The sequence below is a fragment of the Macaca nemestrina genome, chromosome 17 (genome assembly GCF_043159975.1).
Source record: "Macaca nemestrina isolate mMacNem1 chromosome 17, mMacNem.hap1, whole genome shotgun sequence".
In the NCBI taxonomy this organism is placed as follows: Eukaryota; Metazoa; Chordata; class Mammalia; order Primates; family Cercopithecidae; genus Macaca; species Macaca nemestrina.
Genome location: NC_092141.1, coordinates 841,645 through 864,627, shown reverse-complemented (window position 1 = coordinate 864,627; position 22,983 = coordinate 841,645). Strand labels below are relative to the sequence as shown.

At 46.8% G+C, this 22,983-nt stretch overlaps 1 protein-coding gene across 9 annotated transcripts in view; it reads left to right on the top strand.

Annotated features, from left to right (window-relative positions):
* LOC105474265 (VPS53 subunit of GARP complex) overlaps window positions 1-22,983 on the top strand; it is a 182,850-nt gene that overhangs the window by 128,636 nt on the left and 31,231 nt on the right. For all 9 annotated transcript variants that reach the window (XM_071082064.1, XM_071082067.1, XM_071082066.1 and 6 more), the window contains 4 exons: window positions 3,370-3,612; window positions 6,495-6,642; window positions 14,020-14,102; window positions 15,524-15,602. In XM_071082064.1, coding sequence (XP_070938165.1) covers window positions 3,370-3,612; window positions 6,495-6,642; window positions 14,020-14,102; window positions 15,524-15,602 — 553 coding nt within the window. The remainder of the gene's footprint in view (window positions 1-3,369; window positions 3,613-6,494; window positions 6,643-14,019; window positions 14,103-15,523; window positions 15,603-22,983) is intronic.

Sequence of the window (22,983 nt, the reverse complement as noted above, 5' to 3'; positions counted from 1 at the left end):
TCCATCTCCAAAAAAAAAACAAAAACAAAACAAAACAAAAAAACACGCATGTCAGAGATCTGGTCCTTGATTTGGTTGGCACTATTGATTTAGAGGTTAGAATCTCGTAAGAAGACCCCAGGGGAATCTTCTGCCTTCTGTTCCGTGATCTCCACTGCACTGGCCTCCATCCCATTTCCACCTTCCCACCCTCCATTCCCGTCCCCTGGGAACACAGTGTGGAGGTTGATCAGCTAAGTATGTATTGAGCACTAGCATGAAGCTTTGCTCTACTTATTAGCATGACGGCTGGGCTGGGGGCAACAGAACCAGCATAAATGTCATCCCTTCTCTCAGGGAGCTTGTGTTAACATGCACGAAACGGATGAGTCTGCCTCCTTCGCCTTTTGTACCAGCTTCAGTTTATAGAGTGACTGGCTGGAGTGCTGTCTCAAGAAGGATTCTGGAATCACAAGAGAGATCAGTGAAAAAAGGGGCTCCTTGTTGATTAGCGTTGCCTGCCGTGGCCCAGGATGGGAGAAAATAGGTTGTTTCCTGAATATATGGCATCCTCACACTGTCTAGTAAAGTGTGGAATAAAGTGTCAGTGGGTGACAGATGATAGAAGTTGCAGCTGGTGTGGGTGAGACCTGGATGAACTGGAAAGGGGAGTGGACAGGTGGCGGGAGAGCGTGTTGGCCAGGACAGCACATAGGCACAGGCCCAGTGACCGGAAGTGGGTGAGCAGGGGAGCCATGACGAGGAACCTCTGGCTGGAGTGCTGGGTCAGCTGTGGAGGAGAGGTGGGAGATTCAATGGAAAAGTGAGGCAAGAGAGGTTATGAGGAACGAGGGTGGTGGCCATGAAGCTTTCCAAGGTCAACTAATGAGATCCTTCCCTGCTTTCTCAGTATCGCCACAGACAGAGACCTAGCCTAGGCCAGAAGTTCTTTGAGGGCAGAGTGGTTGTATATAATAGACTTTCTTTCTTTTACTTTTTCTTTTTTTTTTTTTTTTTTTTTGAGACGGAGTTTTGTTTCGTTGCCCAGGCTGGAATGCAGTGGTGCAATCTCGGCTCACCACAACCTCCACCTCCCAGGTTCAAGTGATTCTCCTTCCTCAGCCTCCCGAGTAGCTGGGATTACAGGCGCCCGCCACCACGCCTGGCTAATTTTTTTTATTTTTAGTAAAGACAGGGTTTCTCCATGTTGGTCAGGCTGGTCTCGAACTCCTGACCTCAGGTGATCCGCCCACCCCGGCTTCGCAAAGTGCTGGGATTACAGGTGTGAGCCCCGGCACCCGGCCTGTAATAGACTTTCAATAACAAAAGCCCTTGAGTAAAATGTCAATTTTCTCCCATTCCTGCTAACTGATGGTATGTGTGGTTCTTGTCTTTTTCTTACTTACCATTATATAAATACATTTTAAAAACACAGCTGGATTCCTATAGCCTTAAACAGCAACCTAAAAAGATGCAACGTGTCGGGAGTGGTAGGAACCCTTCCCATTCTTCACCCAGCACAGCTGTGCAGAAGCAGTGACTGCAGCACGGCTGGATCCTCACAGGTGATGACGCAGTTCAGTGGAACAATTACAGGGATGTTTGAATGGGAAATGGGAGAAAAATTGCAACTCTCATCCCCACTGTGGCCTGAGGCAAGTCTGGAGCTGCTCACACCCTGTTTTTTATTTTTTTTTCAGACATCAAGTCTTGCTCTGTTGCCCAGGCTGGAATGCGGTGATGTGATCTTGGCTCACTGCAACCTCTGCCTCCCAAGTTCAAGTGATTCTCTGCCTCAGCCTTCCAAGTAGCTGGGATTACAGGCATGCGCCATCACACCCGGCTAATTTTTTTTCTTTCCTTTTTTTTTTTTTTTTTGAGACGGAGTCTTGTTCTGTTGCCCAGGCTGGAGGGCAGTGGTGCAATCTTGGCTCTCTGCAAGCGCCGCCTCCTGGGTTCACACCATTCTTCTGCCTCTGCCTCCCAAGTAGGTGAGACTATAGGCGCCCGCAACCATGCCCAGCTAATTTTTTTTTTTTTTTTTTTTTGTATTTTTTGTATTTTTAGTAGTGACAGGGTTTTACCGCGTTAGCCAGGATGTTCTCGATCTCCTGACCTCGTGATCCGTCTGCCTCGGCCTCCCAAAGTGCTGGTATTACAGGCATGAGCCACCATGCTCTGCCCATACCCTCTCTTTTCCTAAGATTTTTTTACACCTTTGATTCTGGAAATTCTAAGAAAAAATGACATTTGAAGGCGAAAGAAACCATTATATATCCCAGTTTCTCTTTGTTTAAGCATCTGTCTCTTGGACACATTTAAGTTCGTGATGTCTCAGTATTTGCTGACATCATAACCTTTTTGTTTTTAGGAAGTAGCATGCTTTCAGGCTTGAAGCTTAGAGCCAGGCTGCTTAGTTTTTAATCCTGGCTCTCCTGTTTTCTTGTTGTATTAGACTGGACAAGGTCAGCTTTTCTGTACTTAACTCTTTGAAAATGAGGATAGTAATAATACATACTATGTAAGTTTATTGTAAAAAGTAAATAAGCTGGGCGTGGTGGCTCACGCCTGTAATCCCAGCACTTTGGGAGGCCAAGGTGAGTGGATCACCTGAGGTCAGGAGTTCGAAACCAGCCTGGGCAACATGGCGAAACCCTGTCTCTACTGAAAATAAAAGTTAGCTGGGCATAGTGGCGTGTGCCTGTAGTCCCGGCTACATGGAAGGCTGAGGCAGGAGAATTGCTTGAACCCTGAAGGCGGAGGTTGCAGTGGTCCAAGATCCAAGATCATGCCGCTGCACTCCAGCCTGGGTCAACAGAGCAAGACTCTATCTCAAAAAAAAAAAAAAAAAAAAGGAAATGAAGTTCAATGATGTGTTTAAAGCATGGACGTAATACCTGGTGCATCCTAAGTGTTCAGAAAATGATCACTATCATTATTTAGGGTTTTCCTTGGTGGAGGGGTAAACGGTACTAATATGATAGAAGGATCAGTTTCTTACTTTAGTATTGGAGTCTAGGCTCAGCTCTGCCACGAACTTGTGTGATAAAGGACTTAATTTTCTCATCTTTTAGCGGGACCAATAATACCCTATCTTGTTTACAGGGGTTTGGAGTCCAGTGTGATAATGAAATGCCTTGAAAAGTATAAAGCGCAAATATCAATCGATTTAGAGATTAGAATCTCACACATCAAATTTTATTACTGCTGTTGTTATAGGAGTGGCGGTAGCGAATGATGATATTGATTAAAATTGATCCAATTTTAAGTTTTAAATGCAGTAGGAATGATTACTTGTGGCAGTAGTTTATGTACATTGCAAACAAGCATATTTGCTTTACTTTTCTTGAAGTAAAATAACATTTTTGGGTTTTTTTTTTTTCCTCCTAGGAACCTTGGAGAGCTGATAGATCGGTTTGTGGCTGATTTCAAAGCCCAGGGGCCACCTAAGCCCAACACTGATGAAGGGGGTGCCGTGCTCCCCAGCTGCGCTGACCTCTTTGTCTACTACAAGAAGTGCATGGTGCAGTGCTCTCAGCTCAGTACGGGGGAGCCCATGATCGCCCTGACCACCATTTTCCAGAAGTACCTCCGAGAATACGCCTGGAAAATCCTCTCTGGCAACCTGCCCAAGTGAGTCCTGTTCTTCATAGTCTGAGTGGTGGCAAATAGACCTAAATATGGGAACCTTAAGGAAATCCACTCTGAAGTTGTTTACTGAACCACCGAGAGTATCAAGGAAGAAAGCAGGCTTCCTGAGTTCCTGAGGGCCTGAAGCTGTTTCCTCTCTGACATTCCACAGCTGACAAGACCACCAAAGGAAATGTCCACTCTGGCTGCCCACGTGGCAAATCTTACCACAGTGGGCTCGAGGGAACCTGTCCCATTGTACACCTATCTAATATCCATGGATTCAACTATAGATACTTGGCACACACACAAAAAGTGAGGTTGTGGTGGAAATAACTGATAAATAGCTTAAGCAGTTTCACCCAAGCCTCATTCGGTGAGATGATGCCCCGGAGTGATGGGTGGGAGGAATGAATCTGCTTTTTCCTCATTCTGAGTAGGTTCCAAGTCCCTCTTGGGGTGCGCACTTCCCGCCATGCCGGACAGAGCTTAATGTTTCCGATGCGGTAGAATTGGGGGACAGCTACTGCGTAGCTCCTAATTATGGTGACTATTGTATTATCCTGATGCATTAGAGCTGGACAGAGCCTAATGTTTGAAGATGCGGTAGGACTGGGGGCAGCTACTGCGTAACCCCCAATTATGATGACTATTGTATTATCCTGAGGTATTAGAAGATTGTTACATTGCTTACTTTTGAAATAGGTGGATCATTCAACTAGGATTTTAGAGATGTTTTGATTATATGATAGGTTTGATTGTAATAGAATATGACCTAAAGTAATGCTTGTGAATTTAGTATTTTCAAATCACCCCCATGGCTAAAAGAATTCCGGAATTTGTTTCTGTCATTATCACTAAAATGTATCACATATGGGAGTTTCATGTTATTTGGAAGAAAGAGAATAAAATCCTGTGCTCACAGGAGATAGAAGTGACAGGTGTTTCACTAATGAGAATTCTTTGACTATGATAAAAATTACTAATATTTTTTTTTTTTGGAGACGGAGTTACACTCTTGTTGCCCAGGCTGGAGTACAATGGTGTGATTTTGGCTCACTGCAACCTCCGCCTCCCGGGTTCAAGCAATTCTCCTGCCTCAGCCTCCCGAGTAGCTGGGATTACAGGCATCACCATCGCACTGGGCTAATTTTGTATTTTTAGTAGAGACGAGGTTTCTCCATGTTGGTCAGGCTGGTCTCGAACTCCCCACCTCAGGTGATCTGCTCGCCTCGGCCTCTCAAAGTGCTGGGATTACAGACATGAGCCACCGCGCCCGGTCTTAAAATTTTAATAACTTTTGTTCTGATTATCAAGATAGCACAGGTTCATCATAGCTTAGAAAACATAGGAACACATAAAGAAAAAAACAAAAATTGGCCGGATGCAGCGGCTCACGCCTGTAATCCCAGCACCTTGGGAGGCTGAGGCGGGCGGATCACTTGAGGTCAGAAGTTTGAGACCAGCCTGGCCAATATGGTGAAACCCCACCTCTACTAACAATACAAAAATTAGCCAGGCATGGTGGCGTGTGCCTGTAATCCCAGCTACTCGGGAGGCTGAGGCAGGAGAATCGCTTGAACCCGGGAGGCGGAGGTTGCAGTGAGCCGAGATTACGCTACTGCACTCCAGCCTGGGCGTTGCGGGGAGACTCCGCCTTAAAAAAAAAATTATGTGTAATCTCACTACCCAAAGAAAACTTAACTTTTTGGTATATATTTTTCCGTTCTTGATAGATACATAATGTGTGTGATCTGCGTGCTTTTGTTTGTTTGTGTCCCGGAATTGGGGCTGTACTGCTGATAGCTTTATTCCCTGCAGCTACCATTTAACTTCATCCGGGGAGCGTTTTCCCACATGTATTAGTCAGCGTCTCAACAGGAAAAAAATGGCATATTCAGCTGGGGTTTTGTCAGTAAAGAGACAGTTCACAGAAGTGGGGGCAAGGTGAGAGGAGCCAACAGAGGATTCCGAAGCCTCCAGATACGAGTGGGGAGTGGTTACTACCATAGAACTCACTCAGGAGCTGGAGCTGCCCCAAAAACCTGTAGTCACAGGAGGATGTGAGATGGGTTTTAGTCTCTTGGGACACTTGGGGCCTTGGGCAGGAAGTGTGTCTTCACATTCGCCTGTGTCCTCTTCCACAAGCACACAGAAGTCCCAGTGCAGACTTTTCTTGAGTGAAAGAAACAGGGTACGGCCGGGCGCGGTGGCTCAAGCCTGTAATCCCAGCACTTTGGGAGGCCGAGACGGGCGGATCACAAGGTCAGGAGATCGAGACCATCCTGGCTAACACGGTGAAACCCCGTCTCTACTAAAAAATACAAAAAAAACTAGCCGGGCGAGGTGGCGGGCGCCTGTGGTCCCAGCTACTCTGGAGGCTGAGGCAGGAGAATGGCGTAAACCCGGGAGGCGGAGCTTGCAGTGAGCTGAGATCCGGCCACTGCACTCCAGCCTGGGCGACAGAGCCAGACTCAGTCTTAAAAAAAAAAAAAAAAAAAAAAGAAACAGGGTAGGTAACCACCTTTCGTGCTCCAGATGGTCCCCAGTGAGTTCTGCATATCAGGAGATTCCAAGCTAAAGAGAGGGCAGCTCAACAGCCTTCCCTTTGGATATTAGACCGTCCTAGTTAATGTGACTAATGACTGGCTGACAATTCAGGTTAACTAAAATAGGAATCATCTCTTCCTATTTCTGATGGTGAGAGAATCTAAACAGACAATAGTCAAGGTAAGGTCAGTAGGAAAAGGACTCATTGTATGTGGACTGATTTGGGCCATGTCCAGCCTTTACTTCCCCCCTTTCTTTTCTTAAAATATGCAGTTTCCAGTTCAGGAAGCAAATTAGAAATTCCAGGCTGACTCGTTCCTGTTCCTTTTCCTCAGAACCACGACCAGCAGTGGAGGGCTGACCATCAGCAGCCTCCTTAAGGAAAAGGAGGGCTCAGAAGCAGCCAAGTTCACTCTGGAGGAGCTCTGCCTCATCTGCGGCATCCTGAGCACAGCAGAGTACTGCCTGGCCACCACCCAGCAGGTGAGCCGCCCGGGCTGCCCCCCCACCACCGCCTTTTCCTAAACTCTGGGCCGCGTCGCTTAGCGAGTAAGAATATACGTCCTGCCACGGCCACAGACAACGCTGAGTCAGACCAGTGGGCCTGCCACAGAGGAAAGCTCACCGTCCAGCCATAAGGCTGCCCAGGCAGCTGTCTTACAGGCAGGCCTTGTTAAAAGGAGACTGGGCAAGAAAGTAGGACTGGTCACCTCCCTGGCGTTGTGTAAGCTCCTCAAAGGGCATGACCTGGGAAAAGTAGGTCAGTAGCACTCCTGCCCGTATGAGAAAAGCAGGAACAGACTTGTCTGTACTAGGACCCAGCCTTTGGTGATGGCGAGTCACAGCCAGTTATTCCACGCTCAGAAGAGTCACAAAGTTAGGCAGAATGCTCTGGGCTTTTATGTCTTCTGAAATTTAAACGGCATTTTCAATCTGCCTAAACAAACAGCCATTGTTTGGGATGCTGACGTTCAGGAACTGGTGGGCAGGAAAGGGTGATGTCTCTGTTGGAGGCCCCCAAATGGCCGTAGTTCAGCAGCTGATGGGGCAGAAGGAAGACCCAGAATAACCTCTGACTCAGCCGTAAACGTGGGGTTAGAAATTCCTTTTCACACTGGGGCTGGGATTCCCTGAGGCCAAGAGAAAGAACGTAATTTGGAAAGGTTCTGCTCTTCTGCCCGCTTTGTATTGATAATTTACAGATGCCTAGACCACAGGAAGACAGTCATAAGTGATTTTTCAGACAGCACAGCTTGGCGCTCCTGTGAGCCAGGGCAGCAATACAGCAGGTCAAACAGGAAGTGTGTCCACAAAGGCCCTCAGTGGCACGTAAGCCAGCCGGAGGCAGAGGCAGCAGCACACTCTGCCTGGGGACCTGGTCGTGTTGAGCTGCGAAGGCCATGACCTGCCAGGGTTTGGCCTTGGAGCCACAGAGCAGTCCGTTCAGCCCCCGGCCACTCCCGGGGGAGATGGCACTATCGGTAAGGACCTCCAAGGCAGGGGTTCCAGAGTTCTTTTGGGAAGAAGCACTGTTGAACTATTTTGTGTGTGCAGAAAGAAAGACATACGTGTAAATATGCTATTTTAAAGGTAAAATAACTATAGTATAAAAAAACAAAAATGATCCCTCTTAATCCCGTCATCCTCAAATAATCATATTAGCAATTTGGGGTGTTTTTTCAATTGTTATTTATAGACATAGTTCTGTATGTTTTAATCTTAATTCACTGTTACATCCTTTTATTGTTAGTGTCATACGTAGCATTAGCATTTTTCCTGTCATTATAATGATAGTAATAATCATTATAACTATCATTACAGAGTCATTATTACTATCATTGTTTATGGCCACATAATATTTCTCTTTAAGGGATATACCATAAATTATTTATTTATTTATTTATTTTTTGAGACGGAGTCTTGCTCTGTTGCCCAGGCTGGAGTGCAGTGGCTGCGATCTTGGCTCACTGCAACCTCCGCCTCCCAGGTTCAAGCAATTCTTCTGCCTCAGCCTCCTGAGTAGCTGGGATTACAGGCGCCCGCCACCACCCCTGGCTAATTTTTGTGTTTTTTTTTTTTTTTTTTTTTTAAGTAGAGATGGGTTTTACCATCTTGGCCAGCCTGGTCTCGAACTCCTGACCTTGTGATCCACCCGCCTCGGCCTCCCAAAGTTTTGGGATTACAGGCGTTAGCCACTGCACCTGGCCTTATACCATAAATTATTTAGCAGTATCCCTGATCATTGTTTATGCTGCTGCGAATTTGCCTTTTTTTTTTTTTTTTTTTTTTTTGACGGAGTCTTTCTCTGTTGCCCAGGCTGGAGTGCGGTGGCACGATCTCGGCCCACTGCAAGCTCCACCTCCTGGGTTCAGGCCATTCTCACGAGTAGCTGGGACTACAGGTGCCCGTCACCATGTCCGGCTAGTTTTTTTGTATTTTTAGTAGAGTCAGGGTTTCACAATGTTAGCCAGGTTGGTCTTGATCTCCTGACCTTATGATCCACCTGCCTCGGCCTCCCAAAGTGCTGGGATTACAGGCGTGAACCACTGGGAGTAGCTGGGACTACAGGTGCCCGCTACCACGCCCAGCTAATTTTTTGTATTTTTAGTAGAGATGGGGTTTCATCATGTTAGCCAGGATGGTCTCCATCTCCTGACCTCGTGATCCACCCGCCTCGGCCTTCCAAAGTGCTGGGATTACAGGTGTGAGCCACCCACTGTGCCTAGCCAAAATTTTGCTTTTATAGATAATCCTGGCAGGGTATAGTGGCTCACGCCTGTAATCCTAGCATTTTGGGAGGCCAAGGCGGAAGGATCGCTTGAGGCCAAGAGTCCAAGACCAGCCTGGGCAACATAGTGAGACCTGGTCTTTACAAAAAATTTAAAAATTAGTTGAGTGTGGTGGCACATGCCTGTGGTCTCAGCTACTTGGGAAGCTGAGGTGGGAGGATTGCTTGAGCCTGGGAGGTCAAAGCTGCAGTGAGCCATGATCACACCCCTGCACTCCAGCCTGGGTGACAGAGTGAGACCCTGTCAAAACAAACAAACAAAAAAAAAACAAAAAACAACCAAAACGCAATAATCCTTACAAAGGATGTCCTTCTGAATATAGCATCTTAAATATTTTGCATTGGTTTTCTAGAACAGACTCTTAGAAGTTCTAGAAATAAGTTGAAGACCATTTTGATGACTGATGATACAAGTAGCCAATTATTTTTTATTTAGTGAAAATGTTTTTATTGATTATAAAAGTAATACATTCTTAACACCTTTATTGTGATCTCTAAATACAGTTTTTCACTAAAAGAAACCAGAGATTCCTGGAGAAAAATTCCAGGTCAAGGGCACGAAATGTACAAGATGAACCTAGAACATCATGTTATACAAAAAGCAAGAAAAAATCAAAGACTATTTGTGTCATCTCAAGAGAACCCAGGGAGATATAGTGGGTTGAAGTGTCCCCCCAACCCCAACATATGTCCAAGTCCTAGGCCGTGGGACCTGGAAATGTGACCTTATCCTGGTAAATGTACTTAGATATCTCACGATGAGCTGGTCCTGGATTTAGGGTTGGGGGGGCCCTTACCTAGTGACTGTTGTCCTTAGAAAGGAGAGAGGGAGACTGTTGTCCTTAGAAAGGAGAGAGGGAGACTGTTGTCCTTAGAAAGGAGAGAGGGAGACTGTTGTCCTTAGAAAGGAGAGAGGGAGACTGTTGTCCTTAGAAAGGAGAGAGGGAGACTGTTGTCCTTAGAAAGGAGAGAGGGAGATCGAACACGCAGAGATGCAGGGAAGAAGGTCGTGGGAAGGAGGCAGAGGCCGGACTCCGACTCTACAAGCCAAGGAGCATCAAGGATTGTCATCAAACCCCCGAAACTAGAAGAGGGGTGGGAACAGTTTCTTCCTCAGAGCCTCCAGAAGAGGGGGGCGCAGCGGCTCACACCTATAATCCCAGCACTTTGGGAGGCTGAGGAGGGAGGATCACTTGAGGTCAAGAGTTTAGGACCAGCCTGGCCAACATGGCAAAACCCCATCTCTACTAAAAGAATACAATTAGCCAGGTGTGGCGGCTCCTCACTTGGTAGTCTCCTTCCCCAAGCCTCAGGTCCCCACTTCAATATCTGGCCACCCCTCTTCAGCAGAGAGCCCCTCCTTGGCCACCCCCTGTCAGCAGAGAGCCCCTCTTGGCCACCCTCCTTCAGCAGAGCGCCCCTCCTTGGCCACCCCCCGTCAGCAGAGAGCCCCTCCTTGGCCACCCCCCGTCAGCAGAGAGCCCCTCCTTGGCCACCCCCCGTCAGCAGAGAGCCCCTCCTTGGCCACCCCCCTTCAGCAGAGAGCCCCTCCTTGGCCACCCCTCTTCAGTAGGCAACTCTCTTATTCCAGCATTGCCAAATTTGTTTCTTTCCTGACACCACAAAACTGAAGTTACATCTCGGCTGGCTTACTTCCTTATAATCTGGCTCCCCCATTAGTGTTAAATTCCATGCCAGAAAGAGTCTACTCTGTTCATCTCGGTTCGTTAGCGCCAGATACGATGCCTGGTACGTAGTAAGTGCTTAATGAAGATCTCTTGGAGGAGTAAATAACCCACTCCTGAGATAATGGCATTAATCCACGACGAGACCGGAGCCCTCATGACCTAATACCTCTCAACACTGTGGCATTGGGGATTAAGTTTCTAACACATAAACTTTGGAGAACACAATCAAACCATAGAACGATGTTATAAATTGCTATTGCTAGTTTTTTTTTTTTTAACTACACTTTTCAGGATATTTTTAGATCTATAGAAAAATTGCAGAGATCATTTGCATGGTTCCCATATACCACTTACCCAGTTTCCCATATTATTAACATTAATATGAAAAATTTGTTACAATTAATGAATCAATAACGATATATTTTTGGCGTTGCTTTTAAATTTTATTTTCCAATTCCTTGTTGCTCAGATTCTTTTTGTTTAATATGGGGCCTCAATCTGTTGCCCAGGCTGGAGTGCGGTGGTACGATCACAGCTCACGGCAGCCTGGAATGAAAGCGATCCTCCCCTCAGCCTTCCAAGTGGCTGGGACTACACGGGGACTTCAGGCACCTGCCACCATGCCGGCCAGTAGTTTTTATTTTTGTGGAGATGAGGTCTCACTATGTTGCTCAGGCTGGTCTTGAACTCTTGGGCTCAAGTGATCCTCCTGCCTCAGCCCCCACAGTGTTGGGATTACCGGCTGTACCACTGGGCCTGGCCTGCTGAGATTATTAAGTAATTCTCTGGTTTCTTCTTCCCTTTCTCTTTGCCTCCTGCAATCTCCTCTTTGAGAAACTGGGTTGTTTGCCCTGTAGATTTTCCCAAGGTTTGGATTTGGCTGATTGCACCCACAAGTATTAATGGCCATTTTACTTTGTCTCTTGTATTTCCCATAAATTGGTAGTTAGATGTAGAAGCCTGAGCTGATTCAGGTTCTTTTTTACAGAAAACTACGTCATAGTGATGTTTTGTGTGTCTGCCGTCAAGATACACAATGCTTGGGTGCTCTTTGTGTGATGTCAGCAGCCACTGATGCTCAAAGCCCAGATTCTTTACTCCATTAGGAGGTAGAAAGAAAGATACTCTGGCCGGGTGCGGGGGCTCACGCCTGTAATCCCAGCACTCTGGGAGGCTGAGGTGGGCAGATCACCTGAGGTCAGGAGTTTGAGACCAGGCTGGCCAACACAGTGAAACCCCGTCTCTACTAAAAATACAAAAATTAGGGCCGGGCGCGGTGGCTCATGCCTGTAATCCCAGCACTTTGGGAGGCCAGAGGCGGGTGGATCATGAGGTCAGAAGTTCAAGACCAGCATGGCCAACATGTGGCCAAAAAGGGAAGAGCATGGAGAGCCTAGAAGGTGGGGGTGCAGCAGAGCAAGGGAGTGGGCCAGAGGGCTGAGCAGGGCGCGTTTCAGGGAGAGGAAGAAGTGGAGAGCTTAGAAAGTGGGGGTGCAGCAGAGCAAGGGAGTGGGCCAGAGGGCTGAGCAGGGCGCGTGTCAGGGAGAGGAAGGAGGAAGTGTGAAGTATGAAGGTCCTGAGGGCGAAGGACCCTGGGGTCTCCCGGAAATTTAAAAGGCCAGTGTAACTGAAGCCTAGCAGGCAAGGTGGAAAGTAGCAAGATGGGGCCAGAAAGCTGGGCAGGACCCAATTCATGGTTAGGAATTTGGATTTTATTTTCAGTGTCATAGGAAGAGCCTGCTGAAGAGTTTAAGCATGATAAGCCTGTGCCATAATTTGTTTTATCCCTTATAAATACACATGTAGATTGTTTCCAGCTTTATGAGGACAGTATTGATCTGTTTTGTTCACTGAATAACTCTCTTATTCTGTTACACAGCCTGAACAAAGAAGGCTTTCAGTAAATATTGGTTGAATTAATGAATGCCGCAAAAAATACTTGCATATCTTTATCCGTTATTCTCCTTATTTCATTGAAATGCATTTCTAGCTGTGAAATTGCTGGTTTAGGCAATATGTGTATTTAAATTTTTGCTTCTTGAATAAATTGCCTTCCAAAAAGGTTATACTAATTTATGCACCCCAATAGCATTTTCAAATTTAAGACAAAACATTGGTTATTCTGGCCAGGCGCAGTGGCTCACGCCTGTAATCCCAGCTGTAGTCCCAGCTACTCAGCACTTTGGGACTTGGAGGTAGGTGGATCACCTGAGGTCAGGAGTTCAAGACCAGCCTGGCTGATATGGTGAAACCCCATCTCTACTAAAAATACGAAATTAGCTGGGCGTGGTGACGCACACCTGTAGTCACAGCTACTCAGGAGGCTGAGGCAGGAGAATCGCCTGAACCCTGGGGGTGGAGGTTGCAGTGACCTTAGATCGCGCCATTGTACTCCAGCCTGGGCAACAAGAGTGAAACTCCGTCTCAAAAAAAAAAAAAGCCAAAACATTAGCTATTCTTAGAGTTTGTGTAATGGGTTTACGGTGCTAGATTAATCAACTCTCAGGAATATTTCCAAGTATTTACGAGTCCTGGTCCCGTTATTTTTCTTTGAGCTCCAGGAACATGTTGATTGTTTCTGTCCCTGGCTGTTGGCTAATGACAGCAGAGACCGCATTTCTTTTGTTTGCCACTGTATCCCCAATGCCTTAATGAGGCGACTGGCCCATTGTAGCATTCACCGGCTATTTTAGCTGGTTTTACTGCTACTCACCACCAAAGGTTTCCAATCTGGGTGGGCAAGTTCATGGGGCAGGGAGTGTCTTAAAATCAGGTTGTTTTCAGAATGAATTGATGGGAATTATTGATGTGTCAAAAGAAAGAAGTACAGCACAGTGCTGAAGGTCACAGGCTCTGGAGGGAGTTTGATTCCTGGCCCTACCACTTCTATCTTGGGTAGGCCCCCATGCCATTTTTCTGATCTGTAAAATGAGGATGATAACAATAGAATCTTCCTCATAAGGTTATAAGATTGGCCAGGCACGGTGGCTCACACCTGTAATCCCAGCACTTTGGGAGGCCGAGGCGGGCGGATCACCTGAGGTTGGGAGTTTGAGACCATCCTGACCAACATGGAGAAATCCCTGTCTCTACCAAAAATACAAAATTAGCCACGCGTGGTGGAGCATGCCTGTACTCCCAGCTACTCGGGAGGCTGAGGCAGGAGAATCGCTTGAACCCGGGAGGTGGAGGTTGCGGGGAGTCGAGGTCGTACCACTGCCCTCCAGCCTTGCTCCTCAAGAGTGAGACTCCGTCTCAACAGAAAGAAAAAAGCGTCTGGAATTATGCCTGAATCATCAAACTCAGTAAATGTTAACTATTATTATGATGCTACTTATTTGGATAATCATTGACCATGCATCTGTTTCTCCTGTTTTCCAACAGCTAGAAGAAAAACTCAAAGAAAAAGTGGATGTAAGTCTGATTGAACGAATCAATCTGACTGGAGAGATGGACACGTTCAGCACGTAAGTACCTCCACATTGCTCACGGCCTGTCCTCTGTTACACAGCAGCGTTCAGCATGTATGTACCTCGCACACTTGCTCACTGCCTGTCTCTGTTACACAGCAGCGTTCAGCACGTAGGTACCTCCACACTTGCTCCCTGCCTGTCCTTTCTCTGTTACACAGCAGCGTTCAGCACGTACGTACCTTACACACACTTGCTGCCTGTCCTCTCTCTGTTACACAGCAGTGTTTAGCATGTATGTACCTCGCACATGCTTGGTCACTGCCTGTCCTCTCTCTGTTACACAGCAGTGTTTAGCATGTATGTACCTCGCACATGCTTGGTCGCTGCCTGTCCTCTCTCTGTTACACAGCAGTGTTGAGCATGTATGTACCTCGCACATGCTTGGTCGCTGCCTGTCCTTTCTCTGTTACACAGCAGTGTTGAGCATGTATGTACCTCGCACATGCTTGGTCGCTGCCTGTCCTTTCTCTGTTACACAGCAGTGTTGAGCATGTATGTACCTCGCACATGCTTGGTCGCTGCCTGTCCTTTCTCTGTTACACAGCAGTGTTGAGCATGTATGTACCTCGCACATGCTTGGTCGCTGCCTGTCCTTTCTCTGTTACACAGCAGCGTGCCTCAGGCTGTTGCTTTAGTCACTGCAGAACCTAAGAGGTTTCTGTTGGGTCAGAATGAGTCCCTACTGGCCACTAAGAAGCAGCTTCAGAACTGGGCTGCCGTTGTACCTCCTCAAATGCAGTTGCTCTTTTAGCTTATGGGGTCTGTATTGTCTCACTGTGAAGAATAACCACAGAGAAGACATTCTCCCTTGGCCATCCCTGATCTGCCCCACCTGAACCCACAGAAGGCCAGGCCTACCTTCAGTGTTTTAAAGTGTAAAGTATAAATGGCTTGAATTCAGCCACTGAGGGAATAAGAGTGTGGGGTGGCAGGGGGGGTCCGCCTTCTTTCCCTGTTAGGACCTTGTGGCACTTTAGTTTTGGTCCATTTCTGCTCCACTGCCATTAAATGAGACAGGCATGGCCAGGCCGCAGCTTTCACATCAGCCGCTTATTGAGGAAAAATCAAAATTCTCTTCTTAGTTATTTCTTCCACTTCTCTTAACTTTATTTTCTTCACTTCTGACTTAAACATTTTTGGGAAGCAGGTTCTTTTGTAGGAAGATGTGAACAGGGATACTGGGGTGGTGATTAGGGAGACTGGCCGTGGGGTTCTGTGTCCTGACTGGGTGAGGATACAGCCGGGTAAAACCAGGAGGAAAAGAAAGAGCCAAGCTGCTCTTCCACTGTCATTGGTTGAAGCTCAGACTTTGCCGATGAAATGATGACTCTGAGTTTGACACAGAGGTCTGAGTGTCAGCCGTTCAGACGGAAGTTGTTTGAAGGGGTGACCACAGTGATTTCTTTGATTTGCAGCGTCATCTCCAGCAGTATTCAGCTGCTGGTTCAGGATCTGGATGCCGCCTGTGATCCTGCCCTGACGGCCATGAGCAAGGTAAGGTCGTGGGAAATGGCGTCTTATAAACTAGCGAGAGCAGCCCCAGGTGGCATCGACTGTCTGTGGCTTCTCCAGGCTCATCGGAGCTTGAAGGACCAGCTGAGAGGAGAACGGAACGGCCCCAGAGTTCCTGAGAGCACTCAGTGTGTGTAGCACCCGGGTCGGGTCAGTTGCTTGTCCTTTTAGAGACAGAGCATCACACAGTATTGGAGGATGGCAAAAAAAAAAAAAAAGAGACGAAGTAAATGTGTTTGATGAGTCTAAAGGAGATGTTGTCTGTGGTTTATGTTTTTTAGAGAGAGGGTCTCTCTCTGTCACTCAGGCTGGAGTGCAGTGGTGCCATCATGGCTCCCTGCAGCCTCGACCCTCTGGGCTCATCCGTCCTCCTGCCTCAGCCTCCCAAGTAGCTGAGACCACAGGCGCTTGCCACTGCATCCAACTACTTTTTAAATGTTTTGTAAAGCTAAGAGTCTTGCTGTGTTGCCCAGACTGGTCTTGAACTCCTTGCGTCCAGCAGTCTTCCCACCAAGGCCTCCCAAAGTGCTGGGATTACAGGCATTAGCCCTGGTGCCCCGCTGAGATGGATCATTTTTAATTACTGAGCGCTCCCTCATGTTCCTATTTTTGGCTTTTATGTGCCTATGCCTTTTTTTCCCAAATGAATGTCAGTTCCGTAAGTGCACAGACCATGTCTTTCACCCCTCTTTTTTCTCTCGTGTAGTCTTGAATATGGGAGATTCATTTTTGTTAATTAAAACTGAGTCAGCCATGTTCCTTTATTTACGTATTTTCTTTGATTAGTATCTGACACATGCTAAAAACCTTGGTGTGGTCTCACCAGAATGGGTGTTCTCGTTAGTGCTTAAAGTAGTAACTTCTGACTCATTCTTCATTCTCGCCCACTGAGAGGTTTTTCCGACTCGTTCTGAGCTCTGGTGCCAGGGCAAGAGTCCTTGATGAGGCTGTGAACTCTGGTTTTCTAATATCCTGGTGGCCCATCAGTCAGCCCTTGGCCCTCAAGTCCCTCCTTTGGCACTTACCGAGCACTACCTCATGTTCCTATTTTTGGCTTTTATGTGCCTATGCCTTTTTTCCCAAATGAAGTCAATTCCGTAAGTGCACAGACCATGTCTTTCACCCCTCTTTTGTCTCTCATGTAGCCTTGAATATGGGAGATTCATTTGTGTTAATTAAGTTGGAAATGGGTCTTTGTTATGCTAAACCCAAGGAACATGAAGCTGCAACTCTAGAACTTGACTGAGCAGGGATTGGTAAACTAGAGCTTGGGAACCAAATCTGGCCCACTGCTTGTTTTTGAAAATAAAGTTTTATTGGAACACAGCCATGTTCCTTTATTTACGTATCCTCTATAGCTGCCTTTTTGCAATATGGTGGTAGAACTGAGTCATTGCAACAGAGACTAACCCACAAAGCTAAAAAAATTTAATATTTACTCTCTGACCCTTTATAGAAAAAGTTTGCCAGTGTCTGCTCTAGAGTCCTAGGCTCTTGTAGCAAATTCTGGAGAAATGATTTCTCTGGGTCATACTGGCCAGTACCAGAGGGCAGTGGGAGGAGCACTAACTTTGGAGTCAGACAGACCTAACTCTTCCAGGGCTTCCTTTGGGGGTCTTGAGCAGAGGATTCACCTGTCTGGGCCAACGTGACCTCATCTGGGCCCAAGGGAACTGTGGATCTCTGCATCCCACATGGGTCTAGTGCTGGGCACATAGTAAATACTCATGAAATGTTAGTTCCCTCTCCCTCTTGTCAGGAGGAGTGACCATGTCACAAGGTTGTGTAAGCAGACGTTTGGTCTGAATTTGGTTTTGCAGTAGATTGTAAATATTTAACAAAAATAAGATTAAAACCAAAACGTAGGCTTTGGGGTTTTATGAACTGAAGTGGCAAGTCCTAAAATAGCTCACGTCACAGTTTTATTCAGAAAGCTCATCTTTTTCACGAGTCCGGTGCTGACAGGCACGTGCGGCATCCTGGGCATTCACAGGAGGACGCTCCGGGCAGGCGGACGGAGGCCGGTCCGGAGGCGTGAAGGAGTTCGTTTTGCAGACTCTGCTTATCCCCTCCTGCTGGTGACCATTCCCCACATCCTGAGTGTGATCTGTCCCAGCTGCCGTCTCTCCTGAACTGCACACACTTCAGGTCGGAATGCAGCTGGTGAAAGCATTTCCACATTTACCAAAGGAAGAGTGGATTTTTTTTTTTTTCAATAAAATCACAGTTGGAAGGGGTTTAACACTGCAGGTGTTGCTTATACCAACTGTCAGTTGGTTCTGTGGATTTCCCTCAAACCCTGCCCCGTCACACCCTCTACTTCTCCCCGTGCCCACACCAGCAAATATTAACAGAGACCGTGCCTCCCGAGTCCTTTGTTTCTATCATAGGAAAACCACAGATTTGGGGACGCAGCAGCTGGGAGGCCGTTACTTTTTGTCTGAGTCTTCTGGAGTTGTAGCAAAGTAAAATCCATGTGATGGAAGTAAACAAGCCAAGTGGTCACAAATTGATTCAACACGCATTCTGTGTTCTTTATGCCTGCATCCTGTTTTGTGTAGTTTCTTCTAGGATTTTAAAAAACTTCTGTGATAATGGTTGTTTCTGTCTCTGATTCTATCATTTTTGCCGCTGGTTGGACAGTTCAGTTCAGACCCTGCCCAGCACAGTGCTGGGAGCTGCGAGGCTCAGAAAGGCGTAAACCTTTGGCTGAGGTATTTAGATTCCAGGAGCTGAGGGCAAGAGATGTGTAAGATGACAGCGACACCCGGTAACTTTAATAAAAGAGGTGAGGAAATCAGTGCCGTAAGAAAAGTACAAAATACGCCCTCTTTAAAGAGGGAGGAGTTCATATCCAGGTGGGGATCAAGGAAGGCCCTGGTAAGGAAGCGGTGTTTGAAACAGATCAGGGTGAAGTTCTGAATGAATTTGTGATTAGGAGGGCAGTTCAAACGGGGTGAAAACGTGAGTAAAGTTCTGTGAGGTGAGGAAAGCTGAAGAGTTTGGTGAAAACTGCCGCTCTCAGTCAGCATCCCAGGGGCTCCTCGGGCTCCTCCTGTACTTGGACTGATAGGGTTAAGATGGGAAAGGAGACTGCCTTCAAGGAGTCTGTACCCTGCTGGGAAGAAAACTGAGAAGAACCAGTACTGTAAATAAATGTATCTTAGAAATGTCAGAAGGACGGTTGACTTGCCAAAATGGAGTGTAGTTGCTGGATGATTCTGAGTTGACGGAAGGAGCTTTCCTTGACAAGATGGATTGAGCCAGGCAACTTGGTTAAGTCATTTTCCTGGGAGACCTCATTCTCGTGGAAGGCGCCTCGTGGCCTCCGCCGTGGTTGGCATATAGAGCTTTCATTATCTGTCTCTTCACTCCACTGTCAGGTCAGTTTCTGCCGCTCCTTCCGGAGTATGTGCCCAGTTCTCCAGCCGTAGCCGTGTTTACTTCCCTGAATGCACATTGCTCTTTTGTGGCTTCTATGCCTTTTCTCATTTTATTCTTTCTGCCCACAATTTTCTTCCTGCTATCGTCTGCCCAAGGAGCACATCCTTTAAGATCGAGTTCGAATGTCTGTCCCCGTTTAAAAACCTGAGGTATAATTCACATACCATAGAATTCACCCTTTTAAAGTGTACACTTGGCCAGGCGCAGTGGCTCACGCCTGTAGTCCCAGCACTGGGAGGCTGAGAAGGGCAAATCATTTGAGGTCAGGAGCTGGAGACCAGCCTGGCCAGCATGGTGAGACCCTGTCTCCACTAAAAATACAGAAAACTTGCTGGACGTGATGGGTCACACCTATAGTCCCAGCTCCTCAGGAGGCTGAGGTAGGAGAATCACTTGAACCTGGGAGGTGGAGGTTGCAGTGAGCTCAGATCGCGCCACTGCTCTCCAGCCTGGGCGACAGAGTGAGACTTATCTTACAACTAAATAAAGTGTACAATTTAGTTGTTTTTAGTATATTCACAGTGTCATGAAACCACCACCACCATCTAATTCTAGAACATCTTCATCACCCCCAAAAGAAACCCCATACCTCTCAGCAGTCATTCTCCATTCTGCTGACAACCATTAGCCTACTTTCTGTCTCTGTGGATTTGCCCCTCCCAACATTTCGCATACATAGAATCACATGGCGTGTGGCACGTCTTGCGCCTGGCTCTCTTAGCGTCGTGTTTTCAGGGCACATTCATGGTGGGGCATGTGTCAGCACTCCATTCCTTTTTGTGGCTGAGTGACATTCCATTGTGTGGATAGACCACATTGTGTTTATTCATTCATCTGTTGGATGTTTGAGTTATTTCTACTTTCTGATTTTGAATATTGCTGTGAACATTCATGTACAGGTTTTCGTATGAACATGTTTGCAGTTCTCTTCAATATGTACCTAAAGGCTGGGCGTGGTGGCTCAAGCCTGTAATCCCAACACGTTGGGAGGCCAAGACGGTCGGATCATCTGAGGTCAGGAGTTCAAGAGCAGCCTGGCCAACACGGTGAAACCCCATCTCTACGAAAAATACAAAAATTATCCGGGTGTGGTAGCGCGCGCACCTGTAACCCCAGCTACTCGGGAGGCTGAGACAGGAGAATGGCTTGAACCTGGGAGGCAGAGGTTGCAGTGAGCCAAGGTCTCATCACTGCACTCCAGCCTGGGCGACAGAGGGAGACTGTCTCAAAAAAAAAAAAAAAAAAAAGTACCTAAGGAATGGAACCGAAAGAGCCGTATGGTCAATTTATGTTTAACGTTTTGAGAAACTGCCAAACTGTTTTCTGAAGTGATTGTGCCATTGTATATTTCCACCAGCAAAGTGTAAGGGACTCAGTTTCTCCACATCTTCCCCCACACTTGTTTTCCTTTTTTATTATAGCCATTTTCATGGGTGTGAAGTGGTATCTCATTGTGATTTCAGTTTGCATTTCTCCCATGACTAACATGCTGGTCACCTTCTCAGGTGCTACTGGTGATTTGTATGTTCTCTTTGGACAAATGACAATGAAATGTTTTGCCTATTTTAAAATTGAGTTGTCTTTCTGTTGTTGAATTGTAAAAGTTATTTTTATATCTGGATACTAGACTCTTTATCAGATATGAAATTTGTAAATATTCTCGCGCATTCTGTGGCTGGGTTGTCTTTTCACTTTCTTGATAATGGCTTTGATTTTCTGAAGTCTGTATGTCGTGTGTGTGTGTGTGTGTGTGTGTGTGTGTGTGTGTGTGTGTGTGTGAGACATCTAAGATACCATTGCCTGATCCAAAATCATAAAGATTTACTCTGTGGTTTCTTCTAAGAATTTTAGTTTTAGTTCTTAAATTTGGGTCTTCACAAAAAAGAAAAAAGAAAACAAAAGGAAAAAAATGTAGGTCTTCAATCCATTTTGAGTTAATTTTTGTATGTGGTGTGAGGCAAAGATTCAGCAGCATTCTTTTGCTGAAAGATACTCAGCTTTCCCAGCACCATTTGTTGAAAAGACTGTTCTTTTCACGTTGGATGGTCTTGACACCCTTGTAAAAAATCAGTTAACCATAGATGTGTGGAATTATTTCTGGGGTCTCAGTTCTATTCCATCCATCTGTATGTCTGTCCTCAGCATCTGTATGTCCATCCTCAGGCCAGTACCACACTGTTTGGCTATAATAGCTTTGTAGTAATCTTTGAAATCAAGAAGTATGAGTCTTCCCACTTTGTTCTTTGTCAACACTGTTTTGGCTCTTTTAGGTCCCTTACAATGTCAGCATTTCTTGCCTCAGCCAGAGCTTTCCTCTTTCTCCTTCAAGACACCGCAGTACCTAGACTACCTTTCTGCTTTGTTATATGATCATTTTTATGTCTTTGTCTTCCCTATTAAACTTTGAGCAACTTGAGGGCTGTGTCTTACTCATTTTGGAAACCTGTGGCATAGCACAGTACTTGTGTAACTGTGGTACTCCCTGAATGACTTTGAAGGTAAAGAGGGGGTGGGGTAGGAGACAGAAGAGAAAGAACCAAAGGACCACAAACACCCTTTTGACCAAAGATTGGTAAACAAGTGAGACACAGATAGAACTCTGCTGCACAGACGTAGCCAGGTGGAGCTGGTAGATGTGGAGTGGGAAACTTGGACATCTTTGTGGGAGACGGTGGGGTCACGGAATCCTGGAAACCTTCAGGTCCATAGCTAGTGCTGTTGAGGATGGAGTGATGCTCCTCGATGGCACCTAATAGCAGAAGGGCTTCTGACTTCAGCAGGTGGCATCCTGGAGCCGATTGAAGAGATGTCAGAATGAAGGACTAATTTTCTTGATTTTTAGTAAAGATGAGGTCTTGCTGTGTTGCCCAGGCCAGTCTCAAACTCCTGAGCTCTAGTGATCTTCCCACCTCGGCCTCCCAAAATGCTGGGATTACAGGGCGTGAGCCACTGTGCCTGGCCTCCTTATTGCTTATTTTCTTAGATAACCTCTATGAGTTGATAATAAGTTACTATTTACTGAGCACTTACCAGGAATTAGAACCCAATTAATTTCATTCTAACAATCAGTTCGTAAGATGGCTATGCTGTTTCCCCTTTTCACAGGTAAAGAAGCTGAAACACAGACACATTAAATCACCTGCTCCAGATCTTTTAGCTGCTCGGGAGGCTACAGTGGGAGGGCCACTTGAGCCCGAGAGGCGGAGGTCGCAGTGAGCCGTGATCACGCCACCACGCTGTCTCTGTGCAGGACTGTGCGACGCCGTACACATACAGAGTAAGCCTTTTTGGCAAATGTGGCAGCTGAGGCAAAATCAGCTTGAGTCACCTGCCTAAACGTGGAAGAGCCTCGGCCTCCCAAACTGCTGGGATTACAGGCATGTTGCCATTGCACCCGGCCTGATATTTTTGAAAAAAAGAATAAAATTTAAATCACCATAATTTCAATTAGTTGATACATTTCTGTCAGTGTGTGCCCAGTCCTGGTGGGTCCACATGAGTGTTCGTGCTGATATGAGTATGAGTTCTTCAAGCATTCACCATCATCATGGTGTACATGCATCTCCAGCTTTTCTTGGTCTGACACCAGGACTTTTCTACAGAGGAGAAAATGTGTTGAGCAGCCGCCCCACATATTCCAATCTGTGGTGAATATTTTTCCCTGAAAACTAATGAACTTTCCTTCTGGTATCTTCTTTCCTTCCTCCCTCCACTCCCTCCCCCCTTATCCCCCCTCCCTCCCTCCCTCCTTTCCCCCCTCCCCTCCCCTCCCCTCCCTCCATCCCTTCCCCTCCCCTCCCTCCCTCCTTCCCCCCCTCCTCCCCTCCCCTCCCCTCCCTTCCCTCCATCCCTTCCCCTCCCCTCCCTCCCTCCTTCCCCCCCTCCTCCCCTCCCCTCCCCTCCCCTCCCCTCCCCTCCC